This window comes from Bufo gargarizans, chromosome 4 (assembly GCF_014858855.1).
Source record: "Bufo gargarizans isolate SCDJY-AF-19 chromosome 4, ASM1485885v1, whole genome shotgun sequence".
Lineage (NCBI taxonomy): Eukaryota > Metazoa > Chordata > Amphibia > Anura > Bufonidae > Bufo > Bufo gargarizans.
Window position 1 is genome coordinate 179,572,548 of NC_058083.1, and position 21,914 is coordinate 179,594,461.

The 21,914-nt window shown below is 43.2% G+C and overlaps 1 protein-coding gene across 1 annotated transcript; it reads right to left on the reverse strand.

Annotated features, from left to right (window-relative positions):
• Positions 1-214: 214 nt before the first annotated feature.
• TMEM212 (transmembrane protein 212) lies at positions 215-21,583 on the reverse strand. The gene is made up of 4 exons (XM_044291960.1): positions 21,342-21,583; positions 3,226-3,285; positions 2,323-2,646; positions 215-2,017 (listed from the first exon to the last, which is right to left on the reverse strand). Exons 1-4 carry the CDS (start codon positions 21,498-21,500, stop codon positions 1,997-1,999), a joined length of 564 nt encoding a protein of 187 aa, XP_044147895.1. The 5' UTR covers positions 21,501-21,583; the 3' UTR covers positions 215-1,996.
• Between the last annotated feature and the right edge of the window lie 331 nt (positions 21,584-21,914).

The following is a 21,914-nucleotide window of genomic DNA, read 5'->3' on the forward strand; positions in this document are numbered from 1 at the left end:
TCCTACACCGTTCACTTGATTTGGATTTAAATACCCTCAAATTAAAGCTGACAGTCTGCAGTTAAATCATCTTGTTCGTTTCATTTCAAATCCATTGTGGTGGTGTATAGAGCCAAAAAAATTAGAATTGCGTTGATGTCCCAATATTTATGGACCTGACTGTATATTGAATCCAGCAACACTGCTAAGGGGCAGGGTCGTGAATTCCCCATAACACAACTACACATTAAAGGTTTGGGAAGTTAGTTCTCACCATGAGATACAGTTATATGGTGTTTGATGGCTTTTTTTTTTTTTTTACAAGGGTCAATGATTGGGCAGACAATAAGCAGTTCATTAGAACACTGGTTCCTGATCATTGCCCAGTGTAAACAGGGCAGGAATCAGCCAGCAAATTAGCAAATACTTGTTTGTCAGCTGATTGGATCTTTTGTGCAGGTGTAAAAATGCTTTCTCTTTGGCAGCACATCTACCTATGTGAACAGGGGTTGTGTTATAGACAAAATGTAATCTGTATGGGGACAATCATAGCAATGACAGTTCGCCCCATGCAGTTTCCATCAGCTGGTGTGAAGGCACTTTAAATAAGTGCCAAGTGACTTGTTTTATGGTCAATCAGCCCTCATTATGGCTCAGCATCAGGCCTTCTAAAGTCACCTAAGAAATGATGATCCAGAATTGTTATTTTTTGGGGAATACAATTATTTACTAGAACAGATATGTCAGGAGAGGTGACAGGTCCAGGAACAAATCATACATTCAAAATGTTGTACTGGTGCCGAACTACAACCAGATTTATGGTACAGAGCTGCAATCAGAGTTCGACCCCATTCGCACAACCCTATTTTGGCTCCACATCCGATCCACATATTTTGCAGATCAGATGCAGACCCATTTATTTCTGTATGTCTGTTCCGCAGCCTCGCAAAAAAGATGTCCTATTCTTGCCTATTTTGCAGACAAGAATAGGCATTGTTACAATTGGTCTGCAAAAAAACAAAAACAAATGCAACACGGATGTCACAGGGATGTCATCCATATTTTTTGCTTTTTTGCAGATCTGTGTTTTTGCAGACCGCACCCTGAATGCACCCTTCTGCTGAAATCTTCCAGTATTTGCTACATTTTCAGTATCTGCACAGTTTACTTCTGCCGCTGTACAGTAATCCTACACACACTGCATTATATGAGCATTATACGAGCTTACTGTTAGCTGTCTGTCTGTCAATATGTTTGCAGTGACGCCTAGCAGAATTGTGTGTGCAGCTCTGGTCTCAATGCAGTTTGACGTGCTTGAATAGCAATTAAATAATGCAATTTATTTACACATTTATTGTACATTTTATGTGTAATATAAATAAATATTATATATCAAAATATATAGCTGTGAAGTGATGTTCAAAAGTGGACATAGCCATTAAAGGGATTTTCTGAGACTTTATTACTGATGACCTTTCATCTGGATAGGTCATCATTATCTAATCGGTGGGGGCACGACACCCGGGAACCCCGCCAATCAGCTGTTTGAGAAGGCACCAGTGCTCTCATTAGCGCCAGCCTTCTCTCAGCTTTTCCTAGGCCAGTGATGACACATTCATCGGTCACATAACCTTGGCGCAGCGTCAGCCCCATAGAAGTGACGGGCTGAGCGCGTTAACAAGCACAGTGGTTATACAATATACAGCGCTATGCTTGGTGAGCTGAAAGAAGTCACCGGTGCTCAAACAGATAATCGGCGGGGTTCCTGGGTGTCGGACCCCCACTGATCAGATACTGATGACCTAGCCTGAGGATAGATTATCAGTTCTCAAGTCTTGGAAAATACTTTTAAGTTATGTTAGTGAAAACCTGTCCTGAAACACGTGCAGTTTACCTATACATTGTTAAGCAGGCGAGACATTTGCTATTTCATGTAAGTAAATGAAATGTGACACAAGCATCAGTGCATTTTTCTTTGCAGCTTTCCATGATGACAACGCCTCATGATATGAACATGTCACCAGATAATTTTTCTTCCCTAGAAAACCAAAGATAATGTTAGTTAGTGTATGACAACTAGCTACACTGTGATTGTTATTTTATTATGGTTATTCTTATAATTTTCAGTGTTATCATTAAGCACATTATACAATTTAAGATCTTCTAAATTACGGGGTAAAAAGTCATACATCATTTTAAAGGTACATTTTGGCCTCAGCTGCTGCAGAATTACATGGAAGACATTCAGGTTAATGGCTGTCCACATAATACATGTGTGTAACTAAGGATGCAATAAAATATGGAAAAGTCCAAATTCACAAAAAACAGCTCTAGCCTACTTACGTTTAATGTCCCTGTTCGTAGTAACCTGGCCGATAGCTTGATCAGCAAAGATAATGATGAGCACATAATGAAAACACTTGAGGTCAGGTCGAAGATTTGTAAAGCCAGATGATACCATTCATAGTGTAAGGGTACTTGGCATACATTCTGAAAATTGGCATAAGGGAAAGGAAACTTGATTGCATAGCCAATGTAGTTGGTCGAAGATATTCCAGCAAAAGTGTAGTAACAATATGGACCAATAAGTATGGATGCAATGGCTACTGTAAATTGAACAGGGGATCCGATGATACTTAAAAGACTCAGGGTAAATGCGGATTCCCACTGCAAAAAATGCCAAACATGCAGTCAGTTTTTATATGAACTTAAACAATTAGCTAACTGTTTTGCTAAACATGGCCTCTCAATATTAGATCTTATTTCAGTGACATTGAAAGGGTCATCTGGGAAATAATATTACTACAACACTCAGTACCCCCGCCCCTTCATGAGCGCTGCAGCCTCTTCCTAGGCCATGTGACGTCACTGTACATCAGTCACATGGACTAGTTGCAGGTCAGCCCCATTCAAGTCAATGGGGCTGAACTGCAATACCAAGCACTGCCACTATACGATGCACAGCGCTGTGCTTGGAAAGCTGCCGAGAGCCCACAGTTCTCATCAGAGCTCTGGTAAGCACAGTGGCTCCCCGAAACAGCTGATCAGCGGGGATGCCGGGACTTGGACTCGTGCCTATGTGATAATGGTGACCTTTTCTACGGAAAAGTCATCATTATCTTTACCTGGATGACTTCTTTAAGAGGTATTCTTTATGGTATCAGGAAAAAAAACTTCTTGAACTTATGAATAAGATAAATTACATCCTATTTTGTTAAATTAATATAAAAAAATGAAATAAATTACCAGTGATCTTTGTGTCCATTTACGATAAGATAGAAGTGCAAGAATGCCAATTGACAGGGCCTGTATGAGAAAAGGATATTTGTCACATGAAGATCATATCTTGATCATCATATTATGCATTTTACCAGAATCAAGAAACACATTTTTATACAGATCACTGCACATTATAAAGGACTCAATAGGAAGATTTATATTATTAGCCTTATTTAGTCCACAATTCTTACAGGGACCTTAGTGTAAAGAAAGCTTCCTTCTATAATTCTCCCATTTGCTCTTTAGCAACAGACTACAAACTGACATATTACACTTAGTAACAGACTACAAACTGACATATTACACTTAGTAACAGACTACAAACTGACATATTACACTTAGTAACAGACTACAAACTGACATATTAAACTTAATAACAGACGAAAAACTGACGTATTACACTTAGTAACAGACAAAAAACTGACATATTACACTTAATAACAGACTACAATCTGACATATTACACTTAGTAACAGACTACAAACTGACATATTACACTTAGTAACAGACTACAAACTGACATATTACACTTAATAACAGATGAAAAACTGACGTATTACACTTAGTAACAGACAAAAAACTGACATATTACACTTAATAACAGACTACAATCTGACATATTACACTTAGTAACAGACTACAAACTGACATATTACAGTTAGTAACAGACTACAAACTGACATATTACACTTAATAACAGACGAAAAACTGACGTATTACACTTAGTAACAGACAAAAAACTGACATATTACACTTAATAACAGACTACAATCTGACATATTACACTTAGTAACAGACTACAAACTGACATATTACACTTAGGCCTCATGCTCACAGGCCGTTGTTTTGGTCTGCATCCAAGCCGCAGTTTTGACGGCTCGGATGCAGACCCATTCACTTCAATAGGGTCGCAAAAGATGCGGACAGCACTGTGTGCTGTCTGCATCTGTTGCTCCGTTCTGTGGTCCGCAAAAAAAAATATAACATGTCCTATTCTTGGCAGCGCGTTTCGCGGACAAGAATAGACAGTTATATTAAAGGCTTTCCATGCCGTTCCGCAAATTGCAGAACGCACACGGACGTCATCCGTGTTTTGCGGATCCGCGGTTTGCAGGCTGCAAAAGACACAACGGTCATGTGCATGAGGCCTTAGTAACAGACTACAAACTGACATATTACACTTAGTAAAAGACTACAAACTGACATATTGCGCTTAGTAACAGACTACAAACTGACATATTGCACTTAGTAACAGACTACAAACTGACATATTACACTTAGTAAAAGACTACAAACTGACATATTGCACTTAGTAACAGACAAACAGCCAAAATGGGACCCAGGTCTTCAAAATTCCCACCTGCCAGAAAACAACGTGACAGGGCAAACCTTGAAAAGAACAAAGACCATCTGGCCTGTCTCGGGTTCAGACACTTGGCTGACTCCAAGTAGGCCAGATTTTTATGGTCAGTAAACACGGTAATAGGGTGTCTGGCTCCCTCTAGCCAATGGCGCCATTCCTCAAAAGCCAACTTGATGGCCAACAATTCCCTATCTCCCACATCGTAATTTCTCTCTGCGGAGGAGAGTTTCTTCGAGAAAAAGGCACACAGTCGCCATTTGGCAGGAGAGGAACCCTGAGACAAGACCGCACCCACACCCACCAAAGAAGCATCAACCTCAACTATGAAGGGTAGAGAAATATCAGGTTGTACCAAGATGGGAGCGGAAGCAAAACTCTCCTTGATATTAGAAAAGGCCTTACGCGCCTCTACCGACCAGGAAGAAAAATCTACCCCCTTTCTGGTCATATCAGTGAGTGGTTTAACAATAGAGGAATAATTGAAAATAAACTTCCTGTAATAATTGGCAAAGCCCAAAAAACGTATCAGCGCCTTCTGATTCTCAGGAAGCTCCCACTCAAGCACAGCGCAGACCTTCTCGGGGTCCATACGAAAACCAGAAGCGGAGAGAAGAAACCCCAGAAATTGAATTTCTGGAACCGCAAACACACATTTTTCCAGTTTTGCGTATAATTTATTCTCCCGCAGGATGAGCAAGACCTGACGTAAATGTTCCTTATGAGTTTTGAAATCAGGAGAAAAAATCAAAATGTCATCCAAATACACTAATACAAATTTTCCCATTAAATGATAAAAAAATGCTGTTCACGAAATGTTGAAAAACGGCTGGGGCATTCATCAAACCAAAAGGCATAACCAAATTCTCAAAATGGCCCTCAGGGGTATTGAAGGCCGTCTTCCATTCGTCTCCTTCTCTGACCCTGACCAGGTTGTATGCCCCTCTTAGATCTAACTTGACTTTAGCCCCAACAATCTGGTTAAACAGGTCCGGGATCAGAGGAAGCGGATAAGGGTCACGAATAGTGATACTGTTCAGCTCCCTGAAATCCAGACAAGGTCTTAAAGAACCATCTTTTTTCTTAACAAATAAAAAACCAGCGGCAACAGGTGACTTCGAGGGTCGTATGTGTCCTTTTCTCAGACTCTCAGAGATATAAGCACGCATAGCGACCCTTTCAGGTTGGGAGAGGTTGTATAAATGAGATTTAGGCAGCTTGGCACCTGGGATGAGATTAATAGGGCAATCGTACTCCCTGTGCGGGGGCAAATCCTGAACTCCACTCTCAGAGAAGACATCTGAAAATTCAGAGAGAAAAGATGGTACAGTCTTAGTAGAAACCTCAGAAACAGATGTCGTGAGGCAATTCTCTCTGCAAAAGTCACTCCAACCATTTATTTGCCTCGCTTGCCAATCAATGGTGGGGTTATGTTTAGTGAGCCAGGGTAGCCCCAACACAAGAGGAGTAGGTAATCCGCTAAGGACGAAACATGACATCCTCAACATGAGCATCACTCACAATTAAACGAATATTGTGAACTATGCCCTTTAATGATTTCTGAGAAAGTGGAGCGGAATCAATAGCAAAAACAGGAATATTCTTTCCCAAAGTGCACACCTGGAAACCATGAGTTATCGCAAAATGATTATCAATGAGATTGACAGCTGCTCCACTATCTCCAAAAATCTCACAAAAAAAGTTCTTGCTCTCTAGCGCCACCCTGGCAGTCAGGACAAAACGGGAACTACAAGCAAACAGAAAACCTTCAATTTCCACCTCAACCCTGCCAATAGTAACAGATGGAATATTTTTAAAAGATTTTTTCCTTTTTGTTTCTTTATTACTCCCAGAAAACTGCCTGAATCTCCTAGAGGGACAAACATTTGCCAAATGATTTATACCTCCACAACAAAAACAAACCTTCCCATGCGGGCTGAATCTTCTATTGTCAGAGGCAATCAACCCCAGCTGCATGGGCTCCTGCTCAGAAGGGGCTGACAGCGACTGAGACCCCTGCGCACAGAATGAGACCGCTGCACTGTCCTGGGACTGAGTATGACAGGAAGGAGAGATCTCTCCTCTCTCTCTAAGATGCCTGTCAATACGAACGGCCTGAGACATAGCACAGTCCAAGAAGATAGGCCTCTCATGATAGGCAAATGCATCTTTTAATCCCTCTGAAAGACCATGGCAAAATTGACTTCGGAGTGCAGCATCATTCCAACCAGTATCAGCTGCCCATCTCCGAAATTCTGAGCAGTATATCTCTGCGGATTGTTTACCCTGGCATAACAGACGTAGTCTAGACTCAGCCAAAGCAACACGATCCGGATCATCGTATATCTGACCCAGGGCTAAAAAGAAATCATCCACTGAACGGAGGGGCCGTGCCCCCACCGGCAGCGAAAAGGCCCGCGACTGAGCGTTACCCCTGAGCAGCGATATAATGATCCCCACCCTCCGTTCCTCATCACCAGAGGAATGGGGAAGAAGGCGAAAATGGAGTTTGCAAGCCTCTCTGAAACGCACAAAATTCTCACTACCCCCGGAGAACGTATCCGGGAGCGAGATCTTAGGCTCAGAACAAACTCCACGAACGCAAGCTGAACCGGTCACTAGAAACTGAGAAAGAGTCTTACGGAGATCATCTACCTCCAATGAAAGACCCTGGAAACGTTCAGTCAAAAGTGAAACCGGATCCATGCTTGAGACGGTTTTGGCGGCTTATAATGTCACGGAAGGTGTACAGGAAACAAGACCATGCAAAATGAATATATGACTCACTGGATCCAAAACTAAGGAACAAAAGGGAGACCCCTGCATCAGACCTGGCTCTCTCCCTGTCTGCTCAGCCTATGCAAAAATCCCAATGGTGGATGATCGCATATCCACGTACCTCGACTATATACCACCTGAACACCCTACAATAGTGAGGGGACACGACCACTGGCTCCCTACACTAGACACGGAGGGAGTCAGGGTCACCTGGAATCCAGCAAACAGAAAATCACAAATAAATGTACAGCACTTATCTTATAGAAGGCTGGAAGATAGGATCAGCATGCACACACACTCCAGGAAGTTGTATAAGCCGCACACTAATGCATTATGGGGAGGAATTTAAAAGGATGCAATCAGTCCAACTACATGACAGCTGAGAGAGGCTAACGAGATGAGGACTGAAATTCAAAACAAAGAAAACTCAAGGAGGAGGTTCTGAAAGGCTTCTGTCAGAGCTTCTCAGCTGTCTGGTTGTGACAAAATGAAGATGTGTTGGCCCTGTCTCCTTTCTGCCCTTGTCACACCTCCTTTTCAGAAAGTGGTGAGGGCAGCGTAAAAATACCTATTAGATTGTAACTTTTTGCACCCAAAAAGGGTGCAGGGAGATGATACATTCCCGCCAAGTGGTTCAAGACAATCTTGGCCTCCCTTTCCTACACTGTTCACATGCCGTTAATATCAATGAAGGAACATGCATCACATAAGTGCAGACTGGCTTCCATTGGGGATCTGTGAATGGTAGGCACTGTGGTTGTCACTTTAATGGGGACAGTGTAGTTTGCACTTTTATAAGGGGATACGTGGCTAAAAATGTGTGAAGTAACATCACTGGTAGTTTCAGAAGCAGTATATGTAACTGGTACTTGTTGGGGCAGTATGGATGGCATTTGTGCAATGTTAGTATGGCTGTTAGAGATAGCCTTGCAGTTCGCCCGGCAGTCGTTTCGCAGCGAATTGTGCTCATTCGCGATTCGCCAAATATGTGAACATATAGCGATATTCGCACTAACCATATTCTTTTGCATTGCGCCAAACTTTGACCCATGACAAATCCATCAGGTGGGACAGGACAGCCAATTGAGACGTTTCAGCACATGGACATACCCCCTACCCTATAAATAAACCTGATCTTGCAGCCATTTTACATTCTGTGTTTTACCAGTGTAGGGAGAGGTTGCTTTGTGGAGCAGGGACAGACTGTTATGGACACCAAACGCTAGCTAATAGGGCCACAAAAGTCCTTTATAGGACTGGTATAGGTGTGCTATCAATAGGTGTGACACACTGAGCAGCGTGATATACTTATAATATACATTCTAACATAGAAAGTATATTATAGTGCATTTGTATTGTGCAGCAGTTGGGTGCGGTTCTGCTACGATACCGCAGGTATATAGAGGGACAAACGCTATTGGAATAACTAATTGCAACTGGGGTGATATACCTGTTGCCCAAAAAAAATACGGACTGAGGGGGTGTGATATACCTATAATATACTTTCTAACATAGAAAGTGTATTATAGTGCATTCATACTGTGCAGCAGTTGTGTGCGGTTCTGCTGCGATACCGCAGGTATATAGAGGGACAAGCATTATTGGAACAACTATTTGCAATAGGTGTGATATACCTCTTGCCCCCCAAAACTGATTAAGGGATGCAATATACCTGTTCCCACAAAATAATGATTGAGGGGTGCGATATACAAACCGGATTCCAAAAAAGTTGGGACACTAAACAAATTGTAAATAAAAACTGAATGCAATGATGTGGAGATGGCAAATGTCAATATTTTATTTGTAATAGAACGTAGATGACAGATCAAACGTTTAATCCGAGTAAATGTATCATTTTAAAGGAAAAATACATTGATTCAAATTTTCACGGTGTCAACAAATCCCCAAAAAGTTGGGACAAGTAGCAATAAGAGGCTGGAAAAAGTAAATTTGAGCATAACGAAGAGCTGGAAGACCAATTAACACTAATTAGGTCAATTGTCAACATTATTGGGTATAAAAAGAGCTTCTCAGAGTGGCAGTGTCTCTCAGAAGCCAAGATGGGTAGAGGATCACCAATTCCCACAATGTTGCACAGAAAGATAGTGGAGCAATATCATAAAGGTGTTACCCAGCGAAAAATTGCAAAGACTTTGCATCTATCATCACCAACTGTGCATAACATCATCCGAAGATTCAGAGAATCTGGAACAATCTCTGTGCGTAAGGGTCAAGGCCGTAAAACCATACTGGATGCCCGTGATCTCCGGGCCCTTAAACGACACTGCACCACAAACAGGAATGCTACTGTAAAGGAAATCACAGATGGGCTCAGGAATACTTCCAGAAACCATTGTCAGTGAACACAATCCACCAAGCTATTCCGCCGTTGCCAGCTGAAACTCTACAGTGCAAAGAAGAAGCCATTTCTAAGAAAGATCCACAAGCTCAGGCGTTTTCACTGGGCCAGGCATCATTTCAAATGGAGTGTGGCAAAATGGAAGACTGTTCTGTAGTCAGACGAGTCACGATTCAAAGTTCTTTTTGGAAATCTGGGACGCCATGTCATCCGGACCAAAGAGGACAAGGACAACCCAAGTTGTAATCAACGCTCAGTTCATGGTATGGGGTTGTATGAGTGCGTGTGGCATGGGCAGCTAGAACAACATATGCTCCCATCCAGACGTCATCTCTTTCAGGGAAGACCCTTCATTTTTCAACAAGATAATGCCAGACCACATTCTGCATCAATCACAACATCATGGCTGCGTAGGAGAAGGATCCAGGTACTGAAATGGCCAGTCTGCAGTTCAGATCTTTCACCTATAGAGAACATTTGGCGCATCATAAAGAGGAAGGTGTAACAAAGAAGGCCCAAGACGATTGAACAGTTAGAGGCCTGTATTAGACAAGAATGGGAGAGCATTCCTATTTCTAAACTTGAGAAACTGGTCTCTTCGGTCCCCAGACGTCTGTTGAGTGTTGTAAGAAGAAGGGGAGATGCCACACAGTGGTGAAAATGGCCTTGTCCCAACTTTTTGGGGATTTGTTGACACAATGAAATTCTGATTCAACATATTTTCCCTTAAAATAGTAAATTTTCTCAGTTTAAACTTTTGTTCCGTGATTTATGTTCTATTCTGAATAAAATATTAGAAGTTGGCACCTCCACATCATTGCATTCAGTTTTTATTCACGATTTGTATAGTGTCCCAACTTTTTGGGAATCCAGTTTGTACCTGCTTCCACCAAATATTGATTCAGGTGTTACATATACCTGTTTCCACAAAATAATGAATGAGGTGTGCAATATACCTGTTTCTACAAAAACTGATTAAGGGGTTCAATACACCAGCTTCCACAAAATACTGATTGCGGGGTGCGATATACCTGCTTCCACCAAATATTGATTAAGGGGTTCTATATACTTGCTTCCACAAAATACTAATTGAGAGGTGCGATAGGCCTGCATCCACCAAATATTGATTAAGGCCTGTGATACACCGGCTTCCACAAAATACTGATTGAGGGGTGCGACATACCTGCTTCCACCAAATATTGATCAAGGGGTTCTATATACCTGTTTCCACAAAATACTGATAGATGCGATTGATATACCTGCTTCCACCAAATATTGATTGAGGCCTGCGATACACCAGCTTCCACAAAATACTGATTGAGGGGTGCGATATACCTGCTTCTACAAAATACTGATTAAGGGGTTCTATATACCTGCTTCCACAAAATACCGATTGAGGGGTGCGATATACCTGCTTTCAACAAATATTGATTTAGGCCTGCGATACACCGTCTTCCACAAAATACTAATTAAGGGGTGCGATATACCTGCTTCCACCAAATATTGATTATGAGGTGCTATATACCTGTTTCCACAAAATACTAATAGAGGGGATTAATTTGCCGGCTTCCACCAAATATTGATTGAGGCCTGCGATACACCAGCTTTTGCAAAATACTGATTAAGGGGTGCGATATACCTGCTTCCACCAAATATTGATTAAGAGGTTCTATATACCTGTTCCCACAAAATAATGATTGAGGGGTGCGATATACAACCCGGATTCCAAAAAAGTTGGGACACTAAACAAATTGTAAATAAAAACTGAATGCAATGATGTGGAGATGGCAAATGTCAATATTTTATTTGTAATAGAACGTAGATGACAGATCAAACGTTTAATCCGAGTAAATGTATCATTTTAAAGGAAAAATACATTGATTCAAATTTTCACGGTGTCAACAAATCCCCAAAAAGTTGGGACAAGTAGCAATAAGAGGCTGGAAAAAGTAAATTTGAGCATAACGAAGAGCTGGAAGACCAATTAACACTAATTAGGTCAATTGTCAACATTATTGGGTATAAAAAGAGCTTCTCAGAGTGGCAGTGTCTCTCAGAAGCCAAGATGGGTAGAGGATCACCAATTCCCACAATGTTGCACAGAAAGATAGTGGAGCAATATCATAAAGGTGTTACCCAGCGAAAAATTGCAAAGACTTTGCATCTATCATCACCAACTGTGCATAACATCATCCGAAGATTCAGAGAATCTGGAACAATCTCTGTGCGTAAGGGTCAAGGCCGTAAAACCATACTGGATGCCCGTGATCTCCGGGCCCTTAAACGACACTGCACCACAAACAGGAATGCTACTGTAAAGGAAATCACAGATGGGCTCAGGAATACTTCCAGAAACCATTGTCAGTGAACACAATCCACCAAGCTATTCCGCCGTTGCCAGCTGAAACTCTACAGTGCAAAGAAGAAGCCATTTCTAAGCAAGATCCACAAGCTCAGGCGTTTTCACTGGGCCAGGGATCATTTCAAATGGAGTGTGGCAAAATGGAAGACTGTTCTGTAGTCAGACGAGTCACGATTCAAAGTTCTTTTTGGAAATCTGGGACGCCATGTCATCCGGACCAAAGAGGACAAGGACAACCCAAGTTGTAATCAACGCTCAGTTCATGGTATGGGGTTGTATGAGTGCGTGTGGCATGGGCAGCTAGAACAACATATGCTCCCATCCAGACGTCATCTCTTTCAGGGAAGACCCTTCATTTTTCAACAAGATAATGCCAGACCACATTCTGCATCAATCACAACATCATGGCTGCGTAGGAGAAGGATCCAGGTACTGAAATGGCCAGTCTGCAGTTCAGATCTTTCACCTATAGAGAACATTTGGCGCATCATAAAGAGGAAGGTGTAACAAAGAAGGCCCAAGACGATTGAACAGTTAGAGGCCTGTATTAGACAAGAATGGGAGAGCATTCCTATTTCTAAACTTGAGAAACTGGTCTCTTCGGTCCCCAGACGTCTGTTGAGTGTTGTAAGAAGAAGGGGAGATGCCACACAGTGGTGAAAATGGCCTTGTCCCAACTTTTTGGGGATTTGTTGACACAATGAAATTCTGATTCAACATATTTTCCCTTAAAATAGTAAATTTTCTCAGTTTAAACTTTTGTTCCGTGATTTATGTTCTATTCTGAATAAAATATTAGAAGTTGGCACCTCCACATCATTGCATTCAGTTTTTATTCACGATTTGTATAGTGTCCCAACTTTTTGGGAATCCAGTTTGTACCTGCTTCCACCAAATATTGATTCAGGTGTTACATATACCTGTTTCCACAAAATAATGAATGAGGTGTGCAATATACCTGTTTCTACAAAAACTGATTAAGGGGTTCAATACACCAGCTTCCACAAAATACTGATTGCGGGGTGCGATATACCTGCTTCCACCAAATATTGATTAAGGGGTTCTATATACTTGCTTCCACAAAATACTAATTGAGAGGTGCGATAGGCCTGCATCCACCAAATATTGATTAAGGCCTGTGATACACCGGCTTCCACAAAATACTGATTGAGGGGTGCGACATACCTGCTTCCACCAAATATTGATCAAGGGGTTCTATATACCTGTTTCCACAAAATACTGATAGATGCGATTGATATACCTGCTTTCACCAAATATTGATTGAGGCCTGCGATACACCAGCTTCCACAAAATACTGATTGAGGGGTGCGATATACCTGCTTCTACAAAATACTGATTAAGGGGTTCTATATACCTGCTTCCACAAAATACCGATTGAGGGGTGCGATATACCTGCTTTCAACAAATATTGATTTAGGCCTGCGATACACCGTCTTCCACAAAATACTAATTAAGGGGTGCGATATACCTGCTTCCACCAAATATTGATTATGAGGTGCTATATACCTGTTTCCACAAAATACTAATAGAGGGGATTAATTTGCCGGCTTCCACCAAATATTGATTGAGGCCTGCGATACACCAGCTTTTGCAAAATACTGATTAAGGGGTGCGATATACCTGCTTCCACCAAATATTGATTAAGAGGTTCTATATACCTGTTCCCACAAAATACTGATAGAGGGGATTAATATACCTGCTTCCACCAAATATTGATTGAGGCCTGCGATACATCGGCTTCCACAAAATACTGATTGAGGGGTGCAATATACCTGCTTCTACAAAATACTGATTAAGGGGTTCTATATACTTGCTTCCACAAAATACTGATCGAGGGGTGCGATATACCTGCTTCCACAAAATACTGATTGAGGGGTTTGATATACCTGCTTCCACAAAATACTGATTGAGGGGTGCGATATACCTGCTTCTACAAAATACTGATTGATGGGTTCTATATAGCTGCTTCCACCAAATACTGATTGAGGACTGCGATATACCTGCTTCCACAAATACTGCTCTTCTCTAGGGACTTTTGCACTGGGTCATTTTGAAAATGACAGGCAGAGGAAGAGGCAGGCCGTTCCCCATGGGTGGTAGGGGTCGGGCAGGTTCACCAGGCCGGAGCCTAAGTGGGAAGTTGGAAAAGGCGCGTGCGATTACGTCAAAGGATGCACCAGAGTTGGTTGAGTGACTCACTCAGTCTTCCGCTTCTGCACCCTCCTCATCCTCTATATCAGCACCCTCCGAACTCTCTGCTGTATGCACCCCCAAAGACACCTGTCACCACCAGTCAGAGGAATTATTTTGCCATCCATTCCCAGACCTTACTGTTGCGCAGCCATTCTTGGCATCGGATGAGGAAGAGGAGGTAGCAATGGCCGCCACCCAGCAGTCTGACGACAGTATCCAGATCAGCCCAAGAAGGGTGGTCCCCGCTGTTGCTGCCTACTCCGAGATCTCTAATGTCAGTAGTGGTGAAGGTGACTATGATGACGTGTCGATGGACGTGACGTGGTTGGCCACAAGAGGGGAAGAGGAGGGGAGTTCAGAGGGAGAGACGGAGCAGTAGATGCTGACAATAGTGTTGCCATCTGCAGCCTGTGCTGTCAACGCATAAGTCGCGATAAGCCCAACACTCACCAAGGGATGACCGCCTTAAGAAGACACCTGGCCTTCCATCACCGAGCCCAGTGGGAGCGATGCCATCAGAACCCACAAAGCCACACTCCAGGTGCTCCACGTCCTGCCTCTTCTCTTTCTCCTTATCCTCTCTCCTCCCATTTGTCCTCCACTACACCTTCCACCGTGGCGCCGTCGCATTGATCTGGCACAAGGCAGGCTTCCGTGGCCCAAAGGTTCGAGCATAAAAAGTTGATGACGCCGGATAACCCTCTTGCCCAACAGCTGACCACTGGCTTGTCGGAACTGCTAGCCCGCCAACTACTGCCATATAAACTGGTGGACCTGGAGGCCATTGGCACACCGCAATGGAAGGTCCCCGAAAGGAAATATTTCTCCCAGAAGAGCATCCCAGAGTTATATGGCCACATTCAGTGGCAATTGAATATATCTCTGGCACACGGTGTCGGTGCCAAAATACATCTGACCACAGACACGTGGTCTAGGAAACACGGCAGGGAAGGTACATAACTTTTACTGCCCACTGGGTGAACCTTCTGATGGCCGTCAAGCATGTAACCCGTGGCACCCGTGTGGATTTGGTGTCCAGGCTTTTCTGTCAGGTGAATGCCTAATATTTGGGGACTGTACTGGACTACAGTAAAATAGTTATAGAGTGACCGTCTAATGTACCTCCAGCCACATAATCACTTGTTCTTTTCTGTCCGGTGAATGCCTAATGTTTGGGGCCTTTACTTTACTGGCCTGCAGTAAAATTGTTATCCCCTGACCGTCTAATATACCTTCAGCCACATAATCACTTGTTCTTTTCTGCCCGGTGAATGCCCAATGTTTGGGGCCTGTACTCCACTTGACTGCAGTAAAATTATTATCCACTGACCGTCTAATATACCTCCAGCCACATAATCACTTGTTCTTTTCTGTCAGGTAAATGCCTAATTTTTGGGGCCCGTACTCCTGTGGCTTAAAAAAAAAAAAATTCTAGGCTCCAGCAAGGCACATTTTGAGAGTTTTGAGACGTATAAAAATTGCCCCTGATACATATTTTTTGTGGGAATTTTTGCCATTGATCCCCCTCTGGTATGTCACTGTCCATGTTGTGGGACTATTTGTGCACTTCTAGTAAGTATTTGGTGGCTGCAAATATGACCTGAAGGTTTTTTAGGTTTGCCTGCCCTTTAAGTGAATGGGGCCTGCTGCGAACGTGCGGTTCGCAAATATTTCATCGCGAACGCGCATTCGAGAAACGTCCCGGCCGCTGTTCGTCCATTGCTAGTGGCTGTGAGCACTGTGACTGGTACTCATGGCATTGGCTAGCACTGTTACACAGGAACTTTATGGGCCCCTTATAAGAGCATGGTATTTGGAATTCTTATGACAGAACTAACACACCCTGCTAGAACCGGGGCTCACACTGAGAGCTCTCTGGCTGGCACTTTTATGGGGGGCATTGTGGATGGATACAATCTGCCTGCTTTGTCTGGGGTTTGTCCTGCACTTGAGTGACACTCATTGGCCTCTTTCTCTTCACAAGAAACAAATGGGTTATATAGTCCTCCAGCCAATTGGTTAGTAATGCTACAGTGATAATGGAGAGAGAGGGAGCCCTGCATAGGCTTTCACCTCATATCAGAAAGAGGAACAAAATCAACTGCTTTTCCCCGAGTATTATGGCATGTTGAATGACTATTATGAAAATGAAATTAATATATAATTATACATTTGTAAAGCTATTCATAATTAAATATGAAAACAGAATTGCAAAAACAACATTGGCTAAATAAAAATTATTTTAATTTACTAAAATATACTGCAGAAACAAATTTTAGATATGAAAAAAAAAAGTGATAAGGTAAGTGATAATCATGTTTCGTAGTATGAAACCATCTTTTATAAGTTTGAAATGGTGTCAATTTCTTCTTAGAACAGGGTGTGGGTTGTTGATGTTCTCAGTAATAAATCTGGATGCACATATAAATCTTGTTTGCAGTTTAGTCTATATATATACTGTCTGTCAAAAATGTGCTGATTTCTCATGCAGAGCTACTGTATATAGTCTGTTGAATTACTGTGCAGTACACACGGTACCCTATCAGTCCCCATCAGTTCAGTTACCCAGGACAATGTGACCTCTGCTCTTATACCAGCTCTTAAACTGTAGCACTCATCATGGTCTCCAATCTTCTGATTACAAATACAATTGTGACCGACCCAGAAGTCATGATGTTGAGATGTTTCAAAACAGGTTCATGTGGTTTAGCAGTTGTGATCCTGTAAAGATGAATTAAAAGGCATAACTACTTGCATATGTCTATTAAATGTATTGTATTGGTATGTTTAGTGTATGTACGGTATACATTGGATGTGTATGTCTGTTGATCTTCACCCTCAAGAATACTCAGCTGAGCTTTATAATATATTTTATTTAGAACTACATTAGAAACACCATTCCGTTTACATCAGCATGGTCTGTGTGCTAGATAACCTGCAAGGGTAACTGACCACACCACCAGGTACAAGCGTCATCATCTTGCATGGGCCAGGGAGCATCTATGCTGGAGAAGGGACCGGTGGGCCTCAGTGCTGTTCACTGATGAAGGTTGATTCACGCTGATCAGAAATTATGGCTGATAACAATGTTGGTGACATCAAGGAGAGCACTATGCATCAGCCACTGTTGTCACCAGATGAGCCGTTGGTGGTGGTGGTGTTACTGTGTGGGCAGATGTGTCTAGTCAACACAGAACCGCCCTATACTTTGTGAATGGTACAGTGACAAGCCCATACTACTTGAATAATATCATTAATCCAGTCATTGTGCCTCTGCATGAACAACACAGGCCTAATTTCATAATTTCATCTTCATGGACGACAATGCGCCAGTTCATCGAGGTCGCATTCTTAGGGAACAGCTGCTGGAGAATGGGGTAACTCAAATGAGTGGCCTGCACTTTCTCCAGACATGAATCCCATTAAAAACCTATGGTATCTGCTGAGTCACCAAGTAGGGGCTCGTAACTCTGTAACCAAGAATCTCAATGATCTGAGGGCCACCCTTCAAGAAGAGTAGGTGTCACGGTCTTTGTTGTGCACCGTGACACATTCGCCATACATGCTGGTTGCCAGGGGCAACGCGTTGTTGTCGCAGCATATATGGTCTTTGCTCCCCTTCTCCGGTTCCTCCCCTGTCTGGTGCTGGAGGGGTTAACTTCCTGACTGGGTGTGGCCACTTGGGTTTTATCACCTGTGGCTTCCAGGCTTGTACTCCTGCCTTGGTGTGTGCTGGAGTTATGCTCCTGGTCTGGATTTGCCATCTTCATGTGTGAGGACCACCTTGTGGGACATCGATGTCTCTCCGATGTAATATATGTCATTCCGTTGTCTACCTTCCCTTCACTACCCTTGCATATGTTTGGTAATGTTTATGTATGGGTGGTTGTTGTCTTGTCTAGCGGTTGTTACATGTCTGTGGATCTTGTGAAGTCGGGGACAGTAAGCACCGCCCAGTGAAGTGAATATTGATGAGCTGGGCGGCGCTTACTGTACCGGACTTCACAAGATCCGGCGCATGCGCAGGGCACTGTTAAGCGCAGCGCTTCAGAGCGGGGACCGCAGAAGCCGCCCAGCAAACTGAATATTCATGAGCTGGGCGGCGCTTCAAAGCGGCAGTTGGGGGAGGCTGGCTGGGCGCAAGAGAGGTGAAACACCGCCCCTTGGGCAGATTGAAGACCGTTGGAGCAGGTTATAAAACTTAAGTTTACTGTATGTATAATGTGGACAGGGGGGATACTTAGATGATTGTAATACCCATTATAAGACCTGTACCGCCATATATATACCTCAATATGCTTATTGGCCCTGTCAGTGTCCCTTTAAATATAACTCTTGGTAAATAAAATATCATAAAAAAATATTGATACTTTAAACCAATGAAAGAAAGGCAAAGGAGATTTTCTTAGTAAAGGGGCAACATCAATATATCAATTTTTCAGTCAAACAAGGTATCATACATTGGTTTCTAAAAGACAGTTTAGTAGTGCATTAAAACTCCCCCTAGTGGATGTTGTCAAGTACTGGATAGGCACAAAACTGCCTGCAAACTTTACCAATACTATCTTAGGCTGGGTCCTCATCACTGTTTAGTTTTCTGTTCTTCTGATCCATCAGAAGAACACAAAATAAACAAACAAAAAAAACAGATCCTGTAGTTTAGACTTTTAGACTTCTGTTATACTCAGTTTATGTACATTTTGCTTTAGTTTTAGCCATTTTAGTCTAAGATCCGTTATTTTAGATGAAAAAAAAAAAAACTTTGTGTAGGACTTTTCTTTCTGTGTCCGTTCATTTTTTTTTTTAAGACTGTATGCGGAACCATTCATTTCAATGGGTCCACAAAAAAATTGAAGTTACTCCGTATGCATTCCATATGTCCGTATTTCAGTTCCGCAAAAATATAGAACATGTCCTATTATTATCCGCATCACGGACAAGGATAGTACTGTTCTATTAGGGGCAGCTGTTCCGCAAAATACGGAATGCACACGGACATCGTCCGTATTTTTTGCGGATCCGTTTTTTGCAGATCGCAAAATACATTCAGTCATGAGCCCTAAATAGTCTTGTGACTACAATGCAAAGGCAGGTTGCAGACAAATTGGACTCAGTGTTTGATAGTATATGCATCATGTACATCTGGCTATGGAGATGTCGTCATGTAGACCTGACTACTGTAGTAAAATAGGGCAAATAAGGCTACTTTCACACTTGCGTTCGGGGTTCCGCTTGTGAGCTCCGTTTGAAGGCTCTCACAAGCGGCCCCGAACGGATCCGTACTGCCCCAATGCATTCTGAGTGGATGCGGATCCGCTCAGAATGCATCAGTTTGGCACCGTTTGGCCTCCGTTCCGCTCAGCAGGCGGACACCCGAACTCAGCTTGCAGCGTTTTCATGTCCGCCTGGCCGTGCGGAGCCAAACGGATCCATCCAGACTTACAATGCAAGTCAAAGGGGACGGATCCGTTTGACGTTGACACAATATGGTGCAATTGCAAACGGATCAGTCCCCTATTGACTTTCAATGTAAAAATCCGATGGTATATTTTAACTTGAAGCGTCCTCATCACCATGGGAACGTCTCTGTTAGAATATACCATCAGATTTGAGTTAGATCGTGAAACTCAGATCCGACAGTATATTCTAACACAGAGGCGCTCCCATGGTGATGGGGACGCTTCAAGTTAGAATATACTAATAGAACTGTTTACATGACTGGGGCCGCCCCCCCTCCCCCCCTGTTTTTAACTCATTGGTGGCCAGTGGGGCCCCCCTCCCTCCCCCCCTGTTTTTAATTTATTGGTGGCCAGTGCGGCCGGTCTCCCCTCCCTCCCCCCTGTTTTTAACTCATTGGTGGCCAGTGCGGCCCCCCTCCCTCCCCCCCGTTTTTAACTCATTGGTGGCCAGTGTGGCCGGCCCCCCCCTCCCTCCCCCCCTGTTTTTAACTCATTGGTGGCCAGTGCAGCCGCCCCCCCTCCCCCCTAATTAAAATTTTAGAAGCATTATACTTACCTGCGATGTCTGTGGCCGGCCGGGCGCTCCTTCTACTGGTAAGTGAAAGGCCTGTGCGGCGCATTGCTTATAGCACAGACCTGTCACTTACCAGTAGGAGGAGCGCCGGGCCAGTCACAGACATCGCAGGTAAGTATAATGCTTCTAAAATTGCTTTAGTAACCATGGCAGCCAGGAATGCAGTAGCGCCCTGGTTGCCATGGTTACCGATCGGAGCCCCAGCGATTAAACTGGGACTCCGATTGGAACTCTCCGCTGCCACCAATGATGGGGGGGTCGGTCATTTTAATTAGGGGGGGAGGGGGGACCGGCCGCACTGGCCAATGAGTTAAAAACAGGGGGGGAGGGGGGCCATCCGCACTGGCCACCAATGAGTTAAAAACAGGGGGGGAGGGGGGCCGGCCGCACTGGCCACCAATGAGTTAAAAACAGGGGGGGAGGGGGGGCCGGCCGCACTAGCCACCAATGAGTTAAAAACAGGGGGAGGGGAGGTGGCCGCACTGGCCACCAATGAGTTAAAAACGGGGGGGGGGGGGGCCCTGCTGCAGACGGATCCGTTCTGAACGGATGCAAGCGTTTGCATTATAGGACGGATCCGCTCCAAACGCAAGTGTGAAAGTAGCCTAAGCAAAATTTGCCTTTAAATGTACCGCAGACATAAGGAGGTGAAAGGAAGAGAAATGTGTTTAGTATGCTGAGTTTTTCCAAATGTATCCCTTTATGCAATCCCTTTTCAATACATTTGGCATAATTTGTTTCATTTTTTGGACCCCAATCCTGTGACACCATTGCTAAATCTCCCAGCTCCCCCATGCTTTCAGTGATGGAAATGTTTCTACAGCACTGTGAAATATGCTGGCACTAGAAAAACAACAGGGAATATATACATCAACTTCAACCTATGGTAATAAAATATTGTCATTAAATACCACTGATGTGAGCCTGGCCAAAGCATCATACCCAATGCAACCTAGAGAGTACTTGTATTCCCTTACCAGTGCTCCGTTCCAGATAGGACAGGCAATCCGTGTACTCCAACCAATAAATAAAGGATTGTAGCTGAAGACAGGAAAAAAGGCTATAACCCCTGAAATAATGCTTAGGGTGCCAAATGCAGTTAGGATTCCGCCAGCAATCTGATAGAGGCTCGTCATTTTCCATAAAGTGCTACTTTTTACTGACAGTGTTTCCCAAGCACTTTCTGTAAACTTTAGTTTCTTGGATACTGTAGTTAAGACACAGATCCATTGTATACACGTGTCAGCTCACCCTGCTGGTTGCTTTTAATTGTTTCTGGATATGCTAGGACATGGTCACCAAATAAACATTCTTGTATACCTACAGGCAGAGGAAGGCTCCCACCCCCTCGGAGATTTTTATGGCAGTTCCTTCTTCTGTGAAAGAATGTGTTACATCATCTCAGATTTGTGGGGTAATGCATCCACACCAAGAATTCCAGAGTCTGGAACAAAGTCTTAAACACATTCCTGAGAAGGTTTGAGAAATAGATGCAAATGAAGGGAAACAAACTCAAATGGCATTCTAATTAACCCCTGTCATTCCTAGCG